General features: G+C 40.4%; 1 protein-coding gene across 2 annotated transcripts in view; it reads left to right on the forward strand.

The window, feature by feature from the left end:
* The first annotated feature begins 10,804 nt into the window (after window positions 1-10,804).
* The window catches only part of RRP15 (ribosomal RNA processing 15 homolog), a 37,896-nt gene continuing 26,838 nt past the window's right edge, over window positions 10,805-21,862 (forward strand). For both annotated transcript variants that reach the window (XR_003906970.1, XM_029935656.1), the window contains exon 1: window positions 10,805-10,960. Coding sequence is in view for 1 of the 2 variants with exons in the window: in XM_029935656.1 (XP_029791516.1) it covers window positions 10,816-10,960 (145 nt within the window). In the remaining variant the exon portion in view is untranslated. The remainder of the gene's footprint in view (window positions 10,961-21,862) is intronic.

Raw genomic sequence — 21,862 nt, forward strand, 5'->3', positions numbered from 1 at the left:
GTTCATTTATTCACTTAATAAGTAGTTACTAAGCATCTAAAATAACCTAAGGAATTATTTTTAGGTTCTCCACACCAGAAGGCATTTCTCAGCACATATGGCCTGCCATCTTGCTGCAAACTGGGGTCTTTGTTTGCTTGCTCCCTCTGCCAGGGCTTTCTTTGCAGTCATTCCACTGAACTCTTGACAAATTCCCTCGTAATCTCCTCTTTGGATACATTCCTGTCCTCACCTCACTTGACCTCCTACAGTTTCTATAAAAGATGATGCTTGTTTCCTTTTTGAAACAGTTTACGCTCTTGCTTTACTAATTTCCCAATACTTTCTACTTTCTGGCTATACAGTTAGCGCTCCCCCCACCTCGAAATACCAGTTCCTGTCAACTGGAGTGTGGCCTCCTTTTTCTCTTCTTCCTGGAAAACCTCATTTGTTCCTGGGCATTAAAAACCACCAAGATGATGCTGTTCAATTTTATACCTCATATCTCTAGCTCCGGCCTCTCCTTTGACATCCAATTATTTAGTCAACATTTTAACCTGGAAATCAAGATCTTAAATCTAACAAGTCCAAATAGAAACAATCGTTTCCACTAAGCTGCTCTTCCCCAGCCTTCCCTGTATCAGCAAATGGCAACACCATCCACCTAGATGTTAAGTAAAAAATCTAGGCATAATATTTTATTCCCTTTCTTCCTATATTCATCCAATCCATCAACAAGTGCTTGTTTCCACATCTAAAATTAACTCTTTATATATCCATTTCAATTTATTTCCACCCTATTCTAAGCCACCATAATCTCTCACATAGAATTTTACAGTAACATCCTATCTGGTCTGAGCATTCATACTCTGACTCTGATAATTTCCAACAGAACTCAAAGAGTCATTGAGAAATGAGTTCTGATCCTATTATTCCTGTATTAAAATGGTACCATGTCTCCTACGGTCTCTTGGGATAAAGTTGAGGGTCTGCCATGACTTACATGGATATGCTTGATCTGGCCCCTTCTTACCCCGTCCCCTCAGCATGTGCGACACCTCCCCAGGTCACTATGCTTTACTCCTGCTGGCTTCTGTTTCTCAAATGAACTTGTCATCTTCTGAAAGAATTTCCCCCAGATTGTCACATGGCCATCTCAGTCCCCCTACTCATATCCCAGCTCGTCATCTCCTTAGAGTTTCTCTGACCTCTCTCCAAAGTATCTCACTCCAGCCATCCCCTCATTCCAAACCATTCTCTATTATATTAACATGTCTTACTATCTTCCTTACACTTATCACTAGCTGCAGCTATTTATTTTTATTTATTCATTACTTATGTTTCACTCCCATAGAATGTAAGCATCCTAAGTACAGGGATCTTGTCTGCTTTCCTTAGTGCCTAATGCAGAACCTGGTGCATGGGAAGGGCTGATTAAATATTTGAGGAATAAATGATCTGTCTAGGAAGCCTTAACCGTGGGACTTTACCATTGCACAAACAGTTACCTGCCTTGGATGATGTGGCTGTTCAACCTTGGAAGGATGGAATAAAAAGGTCCAGCTCTTAAGGCCTCTTTCACTTGTGTCACTGATCTAATAGGGACACACAGGTCAAGTTCACCTGTCATAATGAGAAAGAATTCCTTGTATACAATTAGGATGTACTCTCTTAGCAGAAATGAGAATCTAAAGCTCTGGAAGGATCAAAGTAGCCCTCTTTCCTCTTATGTTTGCTTGATCATTCAGAAATGCTGGGCAAATCTTGTCATTGTTGATGGATACTGCCTAAGAGACTGTTAACTCCCACAGCGAGGTGAATTTTTAATGGAAAGGTTTTATGCAAGGTGGAATATGTCTCCTTGATGCATGATAGTATCCGTCTCACTAATGCAGGCTCTGAGACCAGGAGTCCAAGAGTAATTTGTTCAAATGAAATAAAGCCTATTAGTCTTGCCAGTACTCACCTGTTCTGTTGTTTAACACCAATCAGGTGATGTAATCTGTCCCTTTCTTGTTTACAGGGATGTTTCTAAAAAGACCATCAAACATTGCCTCAATATGGTTTGGAAGAGCTTGGAAGAGCTGTGTCTTAATTAAGACAGTCGTTCAGTGCTGGGGAGAGCAAAGAAAGGAAAGGTGTCCTCTTTTTAAGGATGTCCCAAAGGATTCAGAGACGTGAGATTCAGAAACAGCCATATGAACAAAAGGAGTTCAGAATTCTTGAACGTTGGAGGTGGTTCCACTTTTCCTTAAGGCAGCAAAATTCCCCGGTCTGTGAGAAACTGGAGTTCTAATTACTTGCTCCTTAATGGATTTCACAAGTCTTAAGACACACATGAAAAATTATTACTAGTAATTTCTTCTGTCCAAAGGGTCAATATCCAGAGGAGACGCAGAACGCCATAGAGTTACAGACATCTAAATCTGCAAGTCCTTGTCTCCCACAAAGGAAAGTTATCCACTTTGCTATGTTCAGAACCTGTCAACGCATGAGAATTTAGATTCATCTTTATAGTCTCTGCACTCTGTGACATTCAAAAGTAGCAACGTCCAGGAAGAAAAACCATTATATTATTAGTATTAGTATTATTAATTTCGGATTACTGCTAGTAACTATTTTTGCAGAGGTTTGCATTTTAGTCTTGAATCACGGATTTGAGATCAAGGGGGGATGACTTGGAAAAACAAAATCTACTTGGAAATTTATTCCACATTAGCATAGACATGTAGGCTGAAAATAGTTTTAAAGTTTATTTAGTGCAGTTCCCTCATCTTTGTTTTTTTTTTTTTTAACTTTATTGATTTATTTTAAGAGAGAGAGGCAAAGAGAGAGGACAGAGAATCCCAAGCAGGCTCCATGCTGTCAGCACAGAGCCCAGTGTGGGGTTCGAGCTCATGAATTGTGAGACTATGGCCTGAGCTGAAATCAAGAGTTGGACTCCTAACCAACTGAGTCACCTAGGTACCTGCCCCCACTCATCTTTACGAGAAAACTGATACACCTATACCTTTTTAAGGGTAAAGTAAGATGACAAAGGTCACGTAGTATATTGAGTGTAATGATTTTGGGATGCAAAAACAGAAAACCTGACTAACAAACTAACTAAACAATGATCTAATTTATCTTACTAATGGAAGGGCAGATACAGGATGGGATTGCTAGTATTCTAAGTCTGTCGTGACCAAATACCACAGGCTTAAACAACACATTTATTTTGTCACAGTCTGGAAGCTGCAAGGTGCCAGCACAGTGGTTTTCTCTTGAGGCGTCTCTCTTTGACTTACCAGGGGCTACCTTCTTATGTGTCCTCACATGGCCTTTTCTCCATGTTATCCCTGGGGTCCCTGCGTCTTCTTTTAGAAACACCAGTCCTATCGGACTGAGGCACCCGTATTGTCCCATTTAACTTTAATCGTCCTTTTTAAGGCCCCGTCTCCAAATATACTCACATTGCAGTTAGGACTTCCATGTAAGAGCTTTGGGGAACACGATTCAGTCTGCAACATGGGCTTTAGCCTCTGTTCGATAATATTATTAAAGTTTAAGAAACTCCCAACTTGTTTTCCAAGTGGTCGATCACTTTACATTCTCACAAGCAGTGTATGAGAGTATCAGTTACTCCACTTTTTCACCAAGATTTGATATCGTCAGTCTTCTTAATTCTAGTGACTCTAAAAGGTGTGTAATAGTATCTCCTCCTCAGGGCTTTAATTTACATTTCTTTAGTGACCAATGATATTGAACAATTCATGTGTTTATTTGCTATTATATATCTTCTTTGGTGAAGTGTCAGTTTAAATCTTTTCCCATTTAAAAAAATTTTAAATAAAAATTGAGTTTTAAGAGTTCTTTATATATTCTGGGCACAGTCTTTTATCAGACATATGCATTTTAAATATTTTCTCCAAGTGTGTGGCTTATCTTTTCTTCTTTCCTTCCTTTCTTCCTTCTTCCTTCTTCCCTTCTTTCCTTTTTTTTTTAATTAACTTTATTTTTAGAGCAGTTTTGGGTTCACAGAAAACTTGAGAAGGTACAGAGAGTTCCCACAGGTGGATAGCCTCCCTATTATCAAGCAGCCAGCAACAGAATGCTACATTTGTCACAACTGATGAACTACACTGACACATCAAAATCACCGAAAGGCCATAGTTCACACCACGGTTCTTCATTTTTGGTGTTAAACAGTCTATGATTGGACAATTGTATAATGACATGTATCCATCTTTATGGCATCAGACAGAGTATTCTCTGCCTTAAGAATCTCGTGTGCCATTTATCTCCCTCCACCCTGCCCATCCCTCAGTTCCTGGCAACCACTGATATTTTTTTTTAAATTGTCTTCATAGCTTTCCCTTTTCCAGAACGTCATCAAGTTGGAATCATATAGTACGTAGCTTTTCCACAATGACTTGCTCCTATGCTTCCTTTTAGAACCTTTATAGTTGTATGTTTTAGGTTTAGGTCTATTTTGAGTCACTTTTATGTATGGTGTGAGCTATGAATTGAAGAACAGTGTTGGGTTTTTGTTTTTGTTTTTGTTTTTGCATAACTGGATATCTATCTAAAAGCTTTGGTTGAAATCCTTTATCTGCTACATTGAGTTTGTACCTTTGTCAAGAATCCAGTTTCCATATATGTGTGTGTCTATATCCTGACTTTCTACTCTGTTCAGTTGACCTATTTGTCTACCTTGATGGCAATACTATACTGCTTTGATTATTGTAGGGCTGTAATATTAAGTCTTGAAATCAGATAGTGCTAATCCTTCAACTTTGCTCTTCTTTTTGAAAGTTTTTTAATTTGCTATTCTAGCTCCTTTGAATTTTCATATGAATTTTAAGATCAACTTGTCAATTTCTACAACAGAGTCTGCAAGAATTTTGATTGGGATTGTAGTGAATCTGTATACCAATTTGGGAAGAACTGGTAACAATATTAAGTCTTCTAACTGATCTATGAACATGGTAATATGTCTCAAATTTGGAGGGTCTTCTTTAAATTTGCTCTGCAATGTTCAATAGTCTTTAGCACACAGGTAGGTCTTTCACATCTTCTATCTCTAAGTGTTTCATACTTTTTGATGTTACTTTAACTAGTAACTTGAGTTTCTCTCCTATAAGGCAACCCACTGCCTGTGCAAGTGTAAGGACGCAGGTCTGAATTTGGCTTCTCAGAATCGTTAGACAATAGAAGAGCACACATTGCCCAAGGCAGGAGGGACCACCCTTGTAACACCCAATCAGGAAAGGCCAGCTAACATCCTTAACATTTCTAAGCGCAGGCCTAGAAGACTAGTTACACCCTATGTGAGGGTCCTGGGTCCACTCTGTAATTGGTTAACACTCTAAATGTTGTGATTGGGTCCCGCCAAAAGTAAGAATACTCTAGGCAATGTGAATAGTTAAACCTGCTGTCAATAATACTGTATAATAATGATCGGATCACTATACCTGTGTCACAATTTCCTGTAACTCCCCTTTCCCAAGCCCATAAAGGCCCTACCCTGCCTTTGTTCAGGCCTTTCCTCATGGATCCACTGCGTTGGTGAAGTCTGTGAGCCCGAGCTTATAATTCCATAATAATAAAGCCCTTGGCTTTTGCATGCATGACTCAGTCTCCCTGGTGGTTTCTGGTTTTGGGGGACGATATTGGAAAAGTGGGTATAACACAAAGGTTATCTAGCCTTCTTTGAGTCATGCCCTGGGAACTGGGACTCAGAGAATTGTTAGAAAAACAGCAAATACTCTTGCTACTGTGATTGGTCTAAATAATAAATACACTGTTCTTCCTCTCATACTTAGGAGTCTTGTGTCTTCTCCCAGCCTTCATGAAACTTTAGCAGGCTTCTTGTTGGCTTGCGAATAAAGTAAAACCTCATGTCCTTTTACAGTTTTTGACATGTACTGTAGCAAATGCTCTCTGAACCATGAGGATTTTCTAGTCTGGTTGGCAGGAAAAAGCATGATTCCTAGTCCTGTATGTACACAGGTAACTATCACCTCTAATACTTTTGGGTGGGTCCTTCCCTACTGTTGGGTATTTTCTCACATGCAAGCATTGATCAGTAGTCACTGAAATTCTGGAGGAGCCTCTTTGCAAATCTGAATTCTCTTTCTTCCCTTTGGTTTCTGCCCTGCCAATTCCAGTTGTTGACTTTCCTGACTCTCAGCTACATTTTTCATCTTGGGAAGTTTTTCAGGGTGAGTTTAAATTTCTCCTCCCCATGTCATGGTCTGGGAACTTTCTTGAAGGAGAATGCTGGGGTAAATCATGGGGCTCACCTAGATTTGGGAAGAATTCTCACTTCTAAGTGATCATTACCTTTTATTTTCGGATGTCCAGTTCTTGCAAAGCACGGCTCCATGCATTCTGTCTATTGTTTGGTTGTTTCAAATGGGAGGATAAATTTGTATCTTGTCGTTCCTTCTTGACCAGATGCAGAAATCATAAGAATTCTTTTCTGTAATCATCTTAAAATGACCTTTATGTCTAATTTACTTCCTATTTACTGTTATATTTTGGCTATTTTTTAGACATATAGTTTTTTAAAGTTTATTTATGTATTTTGAGAGAGTGGTAGAGGGGCGGGGGGTGGGGGAAGAATCCCAAGCAGGCTCTGCACTGTCAGCACAAAGCCTGTTGCGGAGCTCAAACCCATGAAATCAGGAGATCAAGACCTGAGCCAAAACCAAGAGTCAGATGCTTCACTGACTGAGCCAGCCAGGGGGTCCCTATAGATTTTGGTTTTTATATATTAGATCTATTGTTCACATTTTTAGAACTCATTCTCATTGATTTTAAATTTGGAGAGTTGTTTCTACAATCCAAATAAATCAGATATTTTTCTTTTTGGTTTTTTTTTGTTTACATTTTATTTCCTATTTAATTCTGGAATTAATTTTAGTATAAGATATGAGCCTTTAATTTTATTTTTCCCTGCAAACTATTAATTTTACTGAAATAACTGTTAAATAGTGCCTTTATAAAATTCATGATGCTTCTTGTATAATATTTTGTTTTTATAAATTTGAGATTTTATTTCATTTACACTTGTTTCTTTCTTATGGTCTATTTTAATTACCATACCCTTACAATATATTCTAATATCTAAACAGGGAAGCTTCACCTCAAGTCTCCTCTTTTTAAAGAATATTATTCTCATTTACTTATTTTGAACATTAGAATGACTTTATCAAGACATCGCTCTCTGCCTCTTCTCTCCCAAAATTTATTCAGATGGGATTTTGATTGGCATAAATAATTAACAACAGAACATTTGATCTCTCTTTTAGGAACACAGTATATCATCTCAGTTTTTAAATCTTCCTTTATATCTCTCATTAAAGTGACACACCAGATGCAGTGATGAATTTTGTGATTTCTTTTCCTTTGAGATCACGGTAGAATTTAACCTCAGTGACGATCTCTTCCTTGGGGGACTTTATCCAGCAGTGCCCTTCTTTCTCCTAACTCCCTATCCTGACCCCTCTTTCTTCTGCCTTCCCAGGCAGCAGATCCTGATTCCTCAGGTAGCAACCCTGATATTCAGTAAGATATCTTCTTTCTCTTTGTGGTCTCCTTTCATAGATTTTTCTCTGAGTAGAGAACCCATGAACTATCATTCACCCAGAACCTCTTTCCAGAGCCCCTGTCCAATCGTTTTTCCATTCAGACCTTGCCAGACAGCAGCAGCCCCTGCTCTGGGCACACCGTTCAAGTGACCCTTCCCTCTTGTCTGTTCCGTGTTCTTCAGCTTAGAGCTCTTCAGTGTTCTCACATCAGCCAAGCTGGAGCAAAGCCCCCAGAGGAAATTATTTTATTTGTTATCCTCCTATAACCATTGGTGACTTAACAAGGAATCCCTCTTTTAATTCCCCTAATTCTTCCAAAAAGGAGCAACCCTCTGTGGAACTTCCTAACAGTGCCGGGGGCAGGCAGGGACAGTATGTGGGTGCTGATAATATTTTCATCACATCACTCATTCTAGCTTTGTATCAATTAGGGCCAATTGGGAGATGGCAACTCATTAGTAATTTGAATAGGAATGTTTAATATAAAGAACAGTTAACTATAACAGAGCATTGGAGTAACAAGGGACTGGCCGGTCAGAAAGGAAGGGAACTCTAAGGGGTTTAGGAACAGCAGATAAAAGGAACAGAGACTATCCCCAGAGCTGAAATAAAGCACCTGAGGAAGAAGTCCCTCACCAAACTCACACACATAACAGAGGCTCAGATCTTGTTGGAAAGGGCATAGCAGTTGCTCACTGGTGCTGAGCCAGCAAAACTTGCTGGAAATCTACCCTCCAGAACTTTTTGGAAATTGATGCCCTTTGAGGTGCCAGAGAAAATTGTTCATGGGCAGCTGTTCTGCTAGATGTGTTCTGCTATGTGATGCATAAGGGGGTTGGCCAGGGAAATCTGCTGACCACTAGGTGCTACTGGCCACTGTGCATTGCAGAAACCAGATGCTGGAGAAGCTTCCTGTGATACAGGAGTTTGGGGAGAGAAAAACTAAGGCAGGAGTCTGAAGGGTGAATCACACAGAAGCCTAGAAGAGGCTCCTTCTTCTTATGTCATTCTAGTGCCCTCTACTGACAAAGCTTAACATCCTCCTGGTAAGCAACAGAAAAATAGTTAAAGGATCTGCTTGTTTTTTCAGAGAGCAGCCAAAAAGGGTGAACGTGGCACTGAGAGGTAATAAACTGACAACTATCATGGGTATGTTTGTACAAATGCTCATATAAGTATACAGGTGACTTTAGTCATTTCCACCATACAATGCATGTTCTATTTGCAAACCTTTCAATGATCTTAGCTCATTGTAAGGGCAAAGATTTGTCATTTTTTAACATATGAATTCCAGTGCTTGCCAGAAATTTCCATTGCCTGTTCTTTGTACATACCTGTTAAATACTCAAGTGCAACAGTCTGAGTAGACAATAGAGCTCGGAGGTTGAACAGACCCTGGAGCAGACACTTGGTTTGAATGTGAGGCTGCCACTTACTGGCCGTATGACCTTGAGCAATTCAATTTTCTCTGTGCCTCAGTTTCCTCATCTTTAAAACAAGAACAATAATACCTAGATCACTGGCTTATTGTGCAGACTGTTAATAAGGAATCTCCAACTTAACAGTAGTTATCCGTTTCTGAAACTCACTTTTCTGCAGGAGAATCTCGAGACTCTTTTGTGTTACTTTTAAAAAGGAAAACTTTGAATGAATAACAATTCTAGCACCCAAGCAATTTAAGTCACAGCTAAACATAGTAAATCCTTACTTTTAAATAAACCATCACATTAAGGTGTAAAATGCTCAAAACCTCATTGTTGATCTTCAATAATATTGGCAAATGGTACCTGTTAGGCCACACGGCCTCCTTTGCACTGTGATCATCTTTCTCTCTCAGGTTTGCTTCCTCTCTACAATCTTCTTCAAGGCTTTCCCAACTTTGTTTTGAACTCCGTGTAGAACACTAGGCAAAAACCAGAATTAAGTATGAAAGTCAGCAGGTCACAGGTGAGTGGCCCCGAGCGGCAGGGAAGATGGAAGATCGACACTGAGCAGGACTGGGAGAACTTCTTGCCCCAGCAATCTCCTAAGGGGATGTACTTCTGGAGTCGACTTAGGAACTGCACTTTTCCAAAGATTTAGACTGGAATTTTATCTTTTTTTTGCCAATTGTATTTGGAATGGAACACTCGCTGTACTGTTAAAAACAAAACAGCATTTTATTTTAAAACGTATTGAGTTTGGGGTTATAGAAATATAACACCCCCCCCCCCCCCGCCGCATCATCTGGGTGGAATGTGTGGAAATGAGAAATCCATACTCCTTTACAGATTTTTAGGTATTCAAAACCAAGAAGCTAAGGAAACCAAGGAAAACGCTAAGCTTAGGGAAAACCTTTATTTATTTAGAATATGCCTGGCCTACAGAACAGGATATAAAGTTTTACTGTTTTGTTAGTCTGACTTATCAACTTTGTCAATAGTCGTATTATCATTCATTAATTCACTCCCTCCAAAGATGTTTTTTGATCTGGGCCAACCTTTGCTAGCCTGAGGGATAGAATGGTGAATGAGCTACGACGCACAAGGTCCCTACTTCCAAGGAGCCAACAATTGGGGGGTGGGGGGAACGGCTGGGGCAGATCGCAGTAGCTGCCTGGAGGCGCTGCGCCGGCAGACGCTGGCCTCGGGGACCAGCCGGCCGGGGAGGGAGGCAGGAGCGCCGCGTTGGGAGCAAGGGATCCGCACACCAGGTCCGGGGCGCGCCGTCGGAGCCAGAGCTAGGTCCGCGGGAGAGGACACGCCATTCGTTCCGCGATTGGAAGCCACGGAAAGGGTTCATCAGAGGGAGACGTTGTGGTAACGTTTTAGACAAAGATCTGGTGCGTTGTGTCCAGAATCTCTGACGGTGGTGCCTGGGGGGAGGGGGTGGTACCCTGATATTCTAATTAACGTCACCGAGAGCGCTCTCCTCGCTTCCCAGCTGCAGGCGCGGTTAGGAGGCCCCGGAGGAACCCCCTAAACCAACTTTCTATAAAGCGGCACACATGGGAAGTGGTGTAGGGAGGAAATCAAAGTAGACTGTTCCTGGTTGCGGCAGCGGTCCAGGGCAAGGGCGAGCAGGCTGAGGAGTCGGCTGGGAACGTACTTTCCCCGATGGTTTTCTCCGCTGGGGCCGACTTCACCTAAACACCCACCAATTCCCAGTCTGAGGCCCCAGCTCCGGAACTCTGGGCTAGATGGCCCCGCCCCGGAACCTTCTGTCCCCGGAACTAAAAGCCGAAGTTCTTTTTGTTACCTCCGGTCGCTTCCGGTGAGGAAAGATGGCCGCGACCGTGGTGGACTCACGTGTGAGTGCGGGGAAAAAGCTGAAAAATTCCCTAAAGAAGAAAAAGAAGATGCAAAGGGTAGCCAGGGCAGTAGCTCCGGAGTTGGAAGAGGAGGGCAAAGACGCTACCGACAGTGGAGGTGATGTACTAGGGTTGAGCTTTGGCTGCTGAAAAGAAAGGCCCGGTTGAACTTGGCGGCAAGCAGGGGATGCGAGAAGCTTTGCTGCTAGTTTTATCTCGGCGTGGCATCGAGGGGGAGATTTGGGCCCCGCGAGAAGACGAGGAAGCGGTGTTTAGGGAGCAGACGCTGTGAAACTCCACATTCTTTTACTAGACATTTCAGATGTCAGTTAAAGCGGGTGCAGCTGGTGCTGACAGCAGCAAAAAGGTTACAATGACAGTAGGCACAATGAAGGGGGAATATTTGAAATTTCGAGTGGGATAGGTTTCGTACGGAAGGAGCAAAAGGCCAAAACAAGATTAGAGGGAGAGAAGTGGTACTTGACTTTTCTTCTGTGGTAGGTGCGTGACTCCGGGAGTGAAAGCCCTGATAGCAATGAGTGGAAGAAGAGTCCTTGGTTAAAGTAGAATAGATAAAATATTAGTTGAACTCTCAGAGGCGCTTGCTATTGAAAGGAAGGAAAGGTACTTTGAGGCCTTCAGCCCCGAGGTGACCATGCTGCACCTCTTTACCATCATTCTTCGCATTAACTTCTTAGGTTACGAGAAATTGCAGACGGTCCCCGACCTTCTGCTGTCCAGTTATTGCTCCTTGTTACTAGCTAGAGCTTTGTCATAGCAAGAGCTGTTCATTTATAATGTACAGACCATGTGAGTTATCTGCCCATGATAGTCCAGTGGACCCCCAACTCAAGAATAACATCTAGAATCCTGAGATTGTATGGTGTCCTTCAAGTCGTCTTCTCGTCATTTCCTACTCTGTCCCCTACTAACTACTAACTGTAATCTAGCCACATTGATTTCTTGTAATTTAGCACATCAGACAGGCTCCCACACCAGGATTTCAGCGCACTTGCTGAGCCTTCACTGCCTAGAATATTTTCCAAATACTTGCGTGTTTCTCCCTCCCTTCCTTCATCTCAGATCCAGTGTTTTTTATCTGCAAGACTTGTCCCTGATCACCTTCCGCATTGTACTGCCACTCCTTTTCCTTCATCTTGTCTCCTTGCCTTCACTTTTTGACTTCTCGTGCTTTATTTTTCTCAGTGTTTCCCCCAATCATCTGACACAATTACAATTGCTGTGTGTCTCTCCCAGCTCGAATGTAAGTCCCCTAAGAGTAGACATTGCTGTTTCCCAGTCCTAAAATAGTGCCTGTTGCATAGTGGATTTTTCACAGACATTTGAGTAAACGGATAAACCTGGACTTCCAAGACCAAGAAGAAGAAACTGTCATTTACTACTGCAATCTCTAGGTAATTACGCTCTTCATCTCCTTCCAAAGGAATTGAGGAAAACAGTCAATTTGTTGAGCAGGAATTAGAACTTGTAGTTCTGATATTTCTTGTACTATAGACTGTGCATGTGGAGATGTCAGAGAAAGAAACACTGTTGCATTTGAAGCAGAATATCAGTACTGCTTACAAATTCGGGTGGAAATTAGATTTGTCTGTTCAAGTACTGAATAATTCCAAGTTAGAGCGGCTCTAACTTGTCAGTGCAGCATTAACAACACTGGTTTTGAGGTTCTCTTGCTTCTGTAGCTCAGTTACATTGTGGATTAAGGAAGCTTTTGGGTAATGTCAAAACCTAATTAATGTCATTGGATAACTTACCCTGTGTTGAGGATACAAAGGTTGAATAAATTTCTGCCCTAGAATTACAGTCTTAGAGAAGATAGATATTAAACACAGGACTGTAATACGATGTTTTGAATATTATTAAAAGGTAGTTGTAGAGGTTATTACAATTATGGTCCAATTCAAATGGTGAGGATGGAAACAGAGAAACCTATATCCTGTATAGCCCAGCTTAGACATTACTTTCTGTCTTACACATACTATAGTTGCTGTTATTATTTTAACATGTCTTTCTCCTTATAGGTTCCCCAAATGCTGAAACTATGCCCTACTTATCTTTATTTTCATAGGCCTTCCTTGCACATTTTAGTATTAAGAAGAGTTTTCTTGTTGAATAAGTGAATAAGGTGGCGTTTCATCTAGGCCTTAGAAGGATGAATAATTTTCTAAGTTTGGGGGTGGAGGCAGCAGTTTCCTCAGACATTCAGGAAAAGTATGTACCTTGGCCTGCAGTCTCGTAAACTGCATGGGCTGTTCAGGACATGGTGAATTGTCTGCTGTGGCTCCAGCTATTCAGGGAAGTTACACAAGTGAAACTGAGAACAGAGGGTGATGAGCCTTGTGTGTCATGTGAAGGAGATTGGACTCTCCATTTGCAGGCAGTAGGGAGCTATTGAGAACTTGTAAGGGAGACAGTGACACGTGTTTATAAATACCACTGCCGGCTCTATGGCAACTGACATGGAGTGCCAGAACCATTGATGGGCAACTGCAAACCTGTGTCAGGTTTGCAAGAGGACAGGCCTGTGAAGAGGGAGAAAGGGACCCACTTGAAATTTTTCCCAGAAGGAGAACATTCAGTTTTCCAAATAACCAACTTTGCCAGAAAACTCATAGTACCATAAATTTTGGGTGTGCTCTACTGGTAGAGGAATTACATAATAACAGGTAAATATATTTTTAGCATTTCTGTGTACTGTTCTAAGCTCCTCATAGGTGTATCATTTCAATTAATTCTGACAACAACCCTATGAAATAGATAATATTCTTATTTTGCTTATGGGAAACTGAGGCCCAGAGAAGCTGTAACTTGCTCATCCCAGGATATAAGCTGATGGCTTTAGCACCTCTGCTCTTGAGCACTATGCTTTTTCTTTACACTTTCTTTCCTTTAAAAAAAAATTTTTTTTTTTTACATTTATTTATTTTTGAGAGACAAAGTGAGACAGAGAGTGAGCAGGGGAGGGCAGAGAGAGAAGGAAACACAATCCAAAGCAGGCTCCAGGCTCTGAGCTAGCTGTCAGCACAGAGCCTAACGTGGGGCTTGAACCCATGAACCATGAGATCACGACCTGAGCTAAAGTTGGACACCCAACCAACTGAGCCACCCAGTCTCCCCATCTCTACACTTTCTTGTCTGTACCCTTCAGGTTTTGACTTTGTTGTCTCCATCAGGATTTCCTTCAGGATTTAGAGGTAAATGATAAAAGTCCTTTTATTTAATACATTCAGTCATGTAGGTCAGTTGGCCATAAGATGGGGCCTCCTCCTTTTGTCTAATTTAGAATTCGTTATTATAAGTATTTGCTGGTTTCCTCTTATGAGACCAGTTATTTCTGGAAAGGTGACCCATCTTTTGTACTTCACGCATTTATGTATGTATGGCCTTGGCAGAACTAGTTTTCAAAAAATTTCAACTAATGGATGCTGAGAAACTTTAAAGGCAGAAGATTAAATTTGGCTTCAGACACATCAGTGAATCAGTGTGCAAATTATGGGCTTATTATTAAAGTGAAGTATACTGACTTATCATGAAATTGAATCAGAGGCTTCTCTTTGAATTTTAATTGGATCCTAAAAATTGATAAGGATGTGCCTTATGAATATTTGAAAGTAAATTCTTTTAGCAAGATGCTTCTTAAATGTCATAGAAAACACTCAGATATAACCGATGCATTGTTTAAACTTTTCCTTCTGGCTCTAATTTGTTTTGACACATTATGTAAGCAAGGTAAAAAATACACACACACACACACACACACACACACACACATATATGCTTTTACTAGTGTAAAACTCTTAAGTATTGTCTGTCAGACTTTGCAGAAGTTTCCTGGTTCTGATAAGAGTTTGTCAGCTTTAGTGACAGCTGTATATGAATTTTCCATAGAACTTGATATGATAGATAGTACTGAATATCCATTTAGTTAGTCACTGAATAAATTGGAAGTTTCTCTTAATGTGATTTTTACGCTTTTCTCTTGTACTAGGTATTGGTGAGGGTAAAATTAACAGAAGTTGTATGTAATATAAACTTACATGAAAGCAAAATGATTCAGACTGAGTTTTAGTAAATTGCAATACTTTTCAGTAGGATTTGGAATTTGATCATTCCATTTGATCAGAGATACATGGAAGGTAAAATACCAAGTATTTTAAAGGGGATGATGACACCCCTATCTACGTTAACCTTGAACTGCTCAGATTTATTGAACTGATACCTTGTTGCAGGTTCTGATACAGTGTATAGTTGGTTCTTAAGTTTGTATTCTTAAAACACACAGGCACACATAGCCTCCGTCGTTAGTAAATCAAGTCAGGTGAAGAAGTAAAAACAGTGGTTGAAGGTATCAGGTATTATGAAGGAGAGGTTGATAACCTCTACCTCTGAGTTATCCTTGAACTACTCAGATTTATTGAATTGATGCAGTGTTGCAGGTTTAGACACAACACTAACTTTATTCTTAAGCTTGTAGTCTTAAAAAAAAAATTCTGTAGTCAGTAAATCAACTCAGGTGAAAAAAACCCTTGGTCATTATCCAGCGCCATGATGCGACCAACCCCTCCCTCATAGCGTGGGCTCCTGCGACTATAACCTGGTAGAGAAGAATGGTAATTCCATGTTTCCCGAATTGTTCTGGCCACATGTATGAAAAATAGCCGTAAGCGTCTGACACAAGCCTTGATAACAATCCAGTTTAGAAGGTCCTAGGAGCTATCGCTTCATTTTTGATAAACTGTAAAGCTGTATTAGATAGAACAACCTAGCAGATGAATGTGCTTTTCATCAAACTGTAGCTTACAGCCTCCTTCATCATGTAAGTTACTTAAAATAGCAAAGGAACATGTCTAAGAAATGAAATCTATCATAGTCCTACTTGAGTAGTTTAGCAATATATAGGACAGACTCAGGAAACAGACTGCATCCAGGTTGTATGCTTCAGCTTGCCTAGATAGCACATATAATCACATCTTTTAATTTGTCTTATAGTAGGACTTTTATTTTAATTTTGGTTATTTTTATGGAAATTTGGGATGACTTCATTTTTTTATTCAAAGATAAGTGCTTTAAAAAATTTTTTAAACATCAATTTTGAATAATCTAAATTTAGTAATAATGGGCAGGGAAGATCATGTGGCTTGAGCAGAACAAATGATTTACAACTGGAATGGGGAGCAGTAGTTTCAAAGCTTTCGATAACTAGGGTAATGTACATTCTTAGGCAGACTCAGAATGGGAGTGAGGAAGGGGCTCTTCTTGTTAACTGAGGCTTAGAAACAATTTTTTTAATGTTATTTATTTTGAGAGAGAGAGAGAGTGCACGCGTACAGGGGAGGGTCAGAGAAAAAGGGAGAGAGAATCCCAAGCAGGGCAGACCCCAGCCAGAGGCCTAATCTGAAGACTGCGAGGTCACAATCTAGCCGAGATCAAGAGTCAGACTCTTAACCAACTGGGTCACCCAGGCGCCCCTAGAAATTTCTTTTTAATTCAAGCTTTCTTAAACTATTTAATGAATATTTTCTGCTTTAACTCAGTATAGGTTAGTCTGAGTTGAATCTTAGATTCAAAGCCTTAGGAGTCAAACAGTTGTATTGCTCTGTCTGGTCAACTTTGTAACTTTGGACAAATTTTTAACTTTTATAAGCTTTGGAATCATCCCCTGTGTAAATAGAAGAATAAGAACAACTCATAGAGTGTTATGGGGATTATAAAAAGCGTTTTTAATAGTATCTTGCTCTGAGTGGCTCAGTGGGTTAAGTGTCCAACTCTTGGTTTTGGCTCAGGTCATGATCTCAGTTTGTGAGATCAAGCCCAGCATCAGGCTCTGTGCTGATGTCATGGAGTCTGCTTGGATTCTTTCTCAGCCCGACCCTGGCTTGCTCTCCTCTCTCTCTCTCTCTCTCTCTCTCTCTCTCTCAAAATAAATAATCATCATAAAACTGTACTGTACTAGATATTGAGGTAGATACTATTTTATCGCCATTTTTACAGATGAAGACACTAAGGCAGAGAACTTAATAACCATCAGAAAAGACACATAGATTTGTGTCTGGAGTTGAGGTTGAAATCAGTCAGCCAGCTGGTAGCTCAGTTGGTAGAGCATCCAACTCTTGATCTTGGGGTCATGAGTTCAAACCCCACTTTGGGTGTAGAGCTAACTTAAAAAAAAAAAAAGTCATGAGGACAGTGACGTTGGTCACTTCTAAAGTAAAGTCATAGTAATCTGCACTTGATAATTCCTTGGCACCTGCCTTACAGGCTATACCCAAGACTGTAGATAGAATTATAATGGAAGTAAAATTCATTTTACCCTCTTTTTGTCATCCTTTTTAAAGCTTTTGCGATCTCCCATCTTGAATCTGTCTTCCAGGTTTTCAGTGTTCTTGTTTGTCCTCTGGTTACTCTCTATTATTTATTTCATGTTGACTGTAAACCAGGTCTGTGTTAGTGCTTTTCATGTGTTCTCTCATTCAATCAAATGATGACGTAGGTCCTGTTTTCATGCCTATTTTGCTACAAAGAAACTGAGACAAAAAGGAGATAATACTGTTGGAAAGTAATGGAATCAGGACTTAATGCCAAGTCTGTCTCATTTTATAATCTAGATTTTCACTCTTGTGCTAGACAACTAGCTGGTCATCTGAAGTTTCCTTCCCATTCAATACTTCACAGGTCTTGTAGATTCCAGCTACCAGAGGTGTTTCTTGCCTGTTCGTTTCTCCTTCTCCACCACCGCATTGAGATTCTTACCACGTGTGTCTATGTGTGTGGTATGTAGTCAGCACTTAAATGTGTACTCGGGGCTAGACACTCTTTTAAGAACTTCATATATATTAACTCTTAATTGTCATAAAACTGTACAGATACTGAAGTAGATACTATTGCCATTTTTACAGATGAGGACACTAAGGCAGAGAACTTAATAACCATCAGAAAAGGCACATAGATTTGTATCTGGAGTTGAGGTTGAATTCAGTCAGCCAGACTTCTGTTTTCATACTCTTTAACTACCACTAGCTGATCTCTACCAAGTTTTTATGAAGAATTCTGTTTGATTTAGAGTAAATTCTAAAGGTGTGAAGTAAGTTAAATGTTAACCAATAGCCTTAATGCTCCCAGATGGTATTTGTATTTTAAAAGAACAACCTTCTTGACCCAGTAGAGAAACTTTTTGAAAGTAAAGGCCTAAGGTAAAGCATGCGCAATTTGGCCTCTTACTGGAAACACACACGTATAGTGTTGTAATTTTAACCGCTTGGTTTTAATTTGGGGGTTAATGTGCATATTTTATTTCTTGGATCGTAAATCAGACCAGCTTTCTTATAAACCAGCCAGCTTTTTATACTCAGTCCTTACTATCCAGTTCCCAGATCCAGTTTCATCCAGTCTGAACTTGTCATTTCATAAACATTTCACCTTCTTTCACATCCCCATGCTTTTGGACATGCTGGTTTATGCTGTCTGGAATGCTCATAATAATGATTATAATGATTTTAATTTTTATACAGGACATTGACTCAGATCTGGGAAGTTTCTGGTTCCAGATTTAGGGATCATGACCCGTGCCTCTTTCAGTTCCCCTGGACTGTGGAATCTGACTTCTCGGCCTCCGCCCTTCTTGTCATTCAAACCCCTTGCTTAACCTAAGAAGCACCTTTAATACCATCTTCATAAGAGATTCACCCAAACGGTCACCCGTTTCTTTTTTAAAAGAATACTTATGAATTTTACAAATTGTAAAACCAAATTTTGCAGCTGGGTAATGGATTTATCGACCCTACTAAACATAACACGTTTTCAAGGAGAGAAACTTAGTTTGGACTTCTTGCCTTCCCTTTTTTCCCCCATCAGTCATGAGTGCCCAGTAAATATTGAAGGACTGAGTCTTCTTAAAACTTCATCTCACTCTCTGGGCCAATAGCTAACTAAATCTGGGATCAGAGACAGATGGCACATTTGAGAGGGAGCTGGAAGTTTGGGAAGAAGGCAACAGGAGACGGGAAATGCCCATGTCTACCGCAGTGCCCGGAGCTCTAACCCACTAGCCACATGTGGCTTTTGACATATAAAGGAGTTAAAATCAAAAATTCAGTTGTGCGGACCTCATTGGAAGCACTTGCATAGACTCTAAGGCCTGGGCAGCTCTGATAATGGACTATTTCCACGAAGGCAGAAAGTTACTTTGGAACCTTCACTTCCAGTAAGCATTCTTTGTAGTCCTTCCTTAATTTCCAGATTTTAAAAATAGAATGTGAACTTAATGTTTAAGATAATGCACAAGGCTTCAAAAGAAGTTTTTTACTTCTCTGGTGCTGTGGATATATTCACTTAGCTTCTGTTGCTAAAGATCAGTTAGAAAGTTAAGAAAAAAATCTCATCTTCATAGGGTATAGCAAAATTTTAAGAACCAGTTCTCCTTTCTGATTTGCTTTATCTTTGGTGTCCTTGAAGTAAGTCCTGTTTTTTTGGTATGCTGAAGGGCTCCTTACGTTAGCATTTTTGACACCTCTGAGCTAGAATTTCTTTTAAAAAACCAAAAATTATGAGGAGTGCCTGGGCGGGTCAGTCGGTTAATCATCCAACTTCGTCTCAGGTCATGATCTCATGGTCTGTGAGTTCAAGCCCTGTGTCAGGCTCTGTGCTGATAGCTCAGAGCCTGGAGCCTGCTTCGGATTCTGTGTCTCCCTCTCTCTCTGCCCCTCTGCTTCTCTCTCTCTTTCTCTCAATAAAATAAAGGCGTAAAAAAATTTAAAAAGTTAAAAACTATGAATTAGTGGATTCTTTTGGATTTTTTAATTGGTTTATATAGGTTGTATAAAATGGTGTTATAAAACTTTTCGTGTACTTATTGTGTGCCTAGAATATGCATATAGTGATAGCCTGGGTAAGAAACACCAAGAGAAATAGTTTAAGTTTAAAAGTAGAGAATTGGAGTAGCTTATTACAGCCGTGAAGTCTTTTGGCTGCCTTCTCAGTGAAATTTGTTGCAGTTTGTGTGTGAATTTATCAGAACCGAACACTAGATGTCAGTGTTGTAGTTTTGACGTTTTACCAGGAGCTGGAACAGACTTCTGTTTGTCATCACCCAGGCGTTCTTCATCTGCACAAACTTTTAAGCCGTTATGCCTCTTTATATTTAGATAAATGTCTTACTGGAAGAAACACTCTTCACCGAATTGGTTATTTTGTTATTAATATCTGTGCAGTGCTACTAACTCAGGATTAAAGCCTATGTATTTTTTTCATCCAGTTCTCTGAACTTTGTTTCTCGGTGTACTTCCCGGGGAGCACAGGTTCGAGGAGCTACTTCTGAGGGAAGAGCAGTGTGACACTGAAGTCTGGTGTACAGCAGACGCTCCGGTTCATTGAATTGAGTGGTAGTGCTAAAAGCTGATGTTTGGCAAAATCTGAGTACTTTTTAAACTATTTTCTAAATAATACAGTTCTTCAATCACCTGTATTTGCATGTCAAAGCTTAGAATCACACATCCTCAGATTTCGCAAATTTACCCAGCCTGCTAGATACAGAGAAGGCTTCAAATTAAATATGTGGCAAATGAGTTTCTACTTAAAATTTTTTTTCTTTATAAAGAAATGGGAGAGTGCCCTGACTGCTTATTTCAGTTCATGATCTCAGGGTTGTGCGGGGCTCTGCTTGGGGCTCTGGGCCTGCTTGAGAGTCTCTCTCTCACTCTCAAGAAATGTGCAATAGCATAGTAGGGCAGTAGAATTATTAACAACTTCTTCCATTATCTCCTTTACTTTTTGATGATGTTGACACACTTTAGTTTTACTTACATGCTTGAGGTTCATTTTTTCCATATGCGTAAAATGTCTTACATGTTTTTATTTTCCATTTTCTAATGTTAGAAATTTTCATCTGAAGTGTATTAAATAATTTGGCTTTACATCTTTCATTTCATAAATTCCCAACACTTAAATAAAGGTAGTATGCAAAAGTAACGGCAGGATTGCAGGTGTTATAATGACTAGTGAAGTCCGATCTTTGTAGCACGTCTCTTAATTCATGGCTTTAGAGAGGAGAGAGGATCACTCAGGAGTTAAGAGCGGACTGTACATTCAGCTCCTTTTATTTTGGTCATGACAATAAGTTGAATTAAGGGGAAAGAAGGCAGCAAGGGTATTTAAAACAATATGCACATTTAATTGAAATTACTTAAAAAAGAAAGGGGGGAGTCAAGTTGAGGAGCAGGCAGATTATTTGAAGTAACAAGGAAAAGCAATGAGACCTCCCAGAGGTAGAGGCGGACCTTCTGGTTACGACGCTCCGTTCTGACGCAGGCAGAGGGGCCCCGGACCAGTGCTTCGTTAGCTCCGCTTCTGCTTATGAAGACGTCTTCCAAGTTACTAAGCTGTTGGATGATTTTCTCCTTTGAGGTATTTCCTAATAAGGTCCATAGGCTTCTGAAGAACAAAACAGAAGCTGTCCAGAAGGCTCTGGCTCATGCCGATGTAGGCGGACCACGCTGGTGCATCTGCTCCTGCTGGTCACGTGCTGTGAACTCCAGAAGTTGAGAAAGCATGCGAAACTTAAAGTTCAGGAGCTTCTCAGCAAGTTGATTTTCAAGCAAGGCCACTGACTAGACTCTTCTGTCTGCTGACCCTCGGACCCCAGTTAGTTGAGTCTTAAAGATGAACAAGCTGTCAGGGGTGCCTGGATGGCTCAGCCAGTTAAGTGTCTGATTTCAGCTCAAGTCATGATCTCATGGTCTGTGAGTTCAAGTCCTGCATGGGGCTCTGTGCTGTTAGCATGGAGCCTGCTTCAGATCCTCCGCCCCCCTTCTCTCTTTGCCTCTCCTTCTGTCCTTTCTTTCTTTCTCTTTCGCTCTCTCAAAAATAAACACTAAAAAAAAAAAAAAAAAAAGAACAAGGTGGCAAATCACCCATCTATGCTTTTTGTGGAGATTGTGCATGATGAAATCCAGCAGTCCACTTTCATACCCGCAACTCAGAACCTGACGTTGTCATTCAGTCACCA

The sequence above is a fragment of the Suricata suricatta genome, chromosome 3 (genome assembly GCF_006229205.1).
Source record: "Suricata suricatta isolate VVHF042 chromosome 3, meerkat_22Aug2017_6uvM2_HiC, whole genome shotgun sequence".
Taxonomy (NCBI): domain Eukaryota; kingdom Metazoa; phylum Chordata; class Mammalia; order Carnivora; family Herpestidae; genus Suricata; species Suricata suricatta.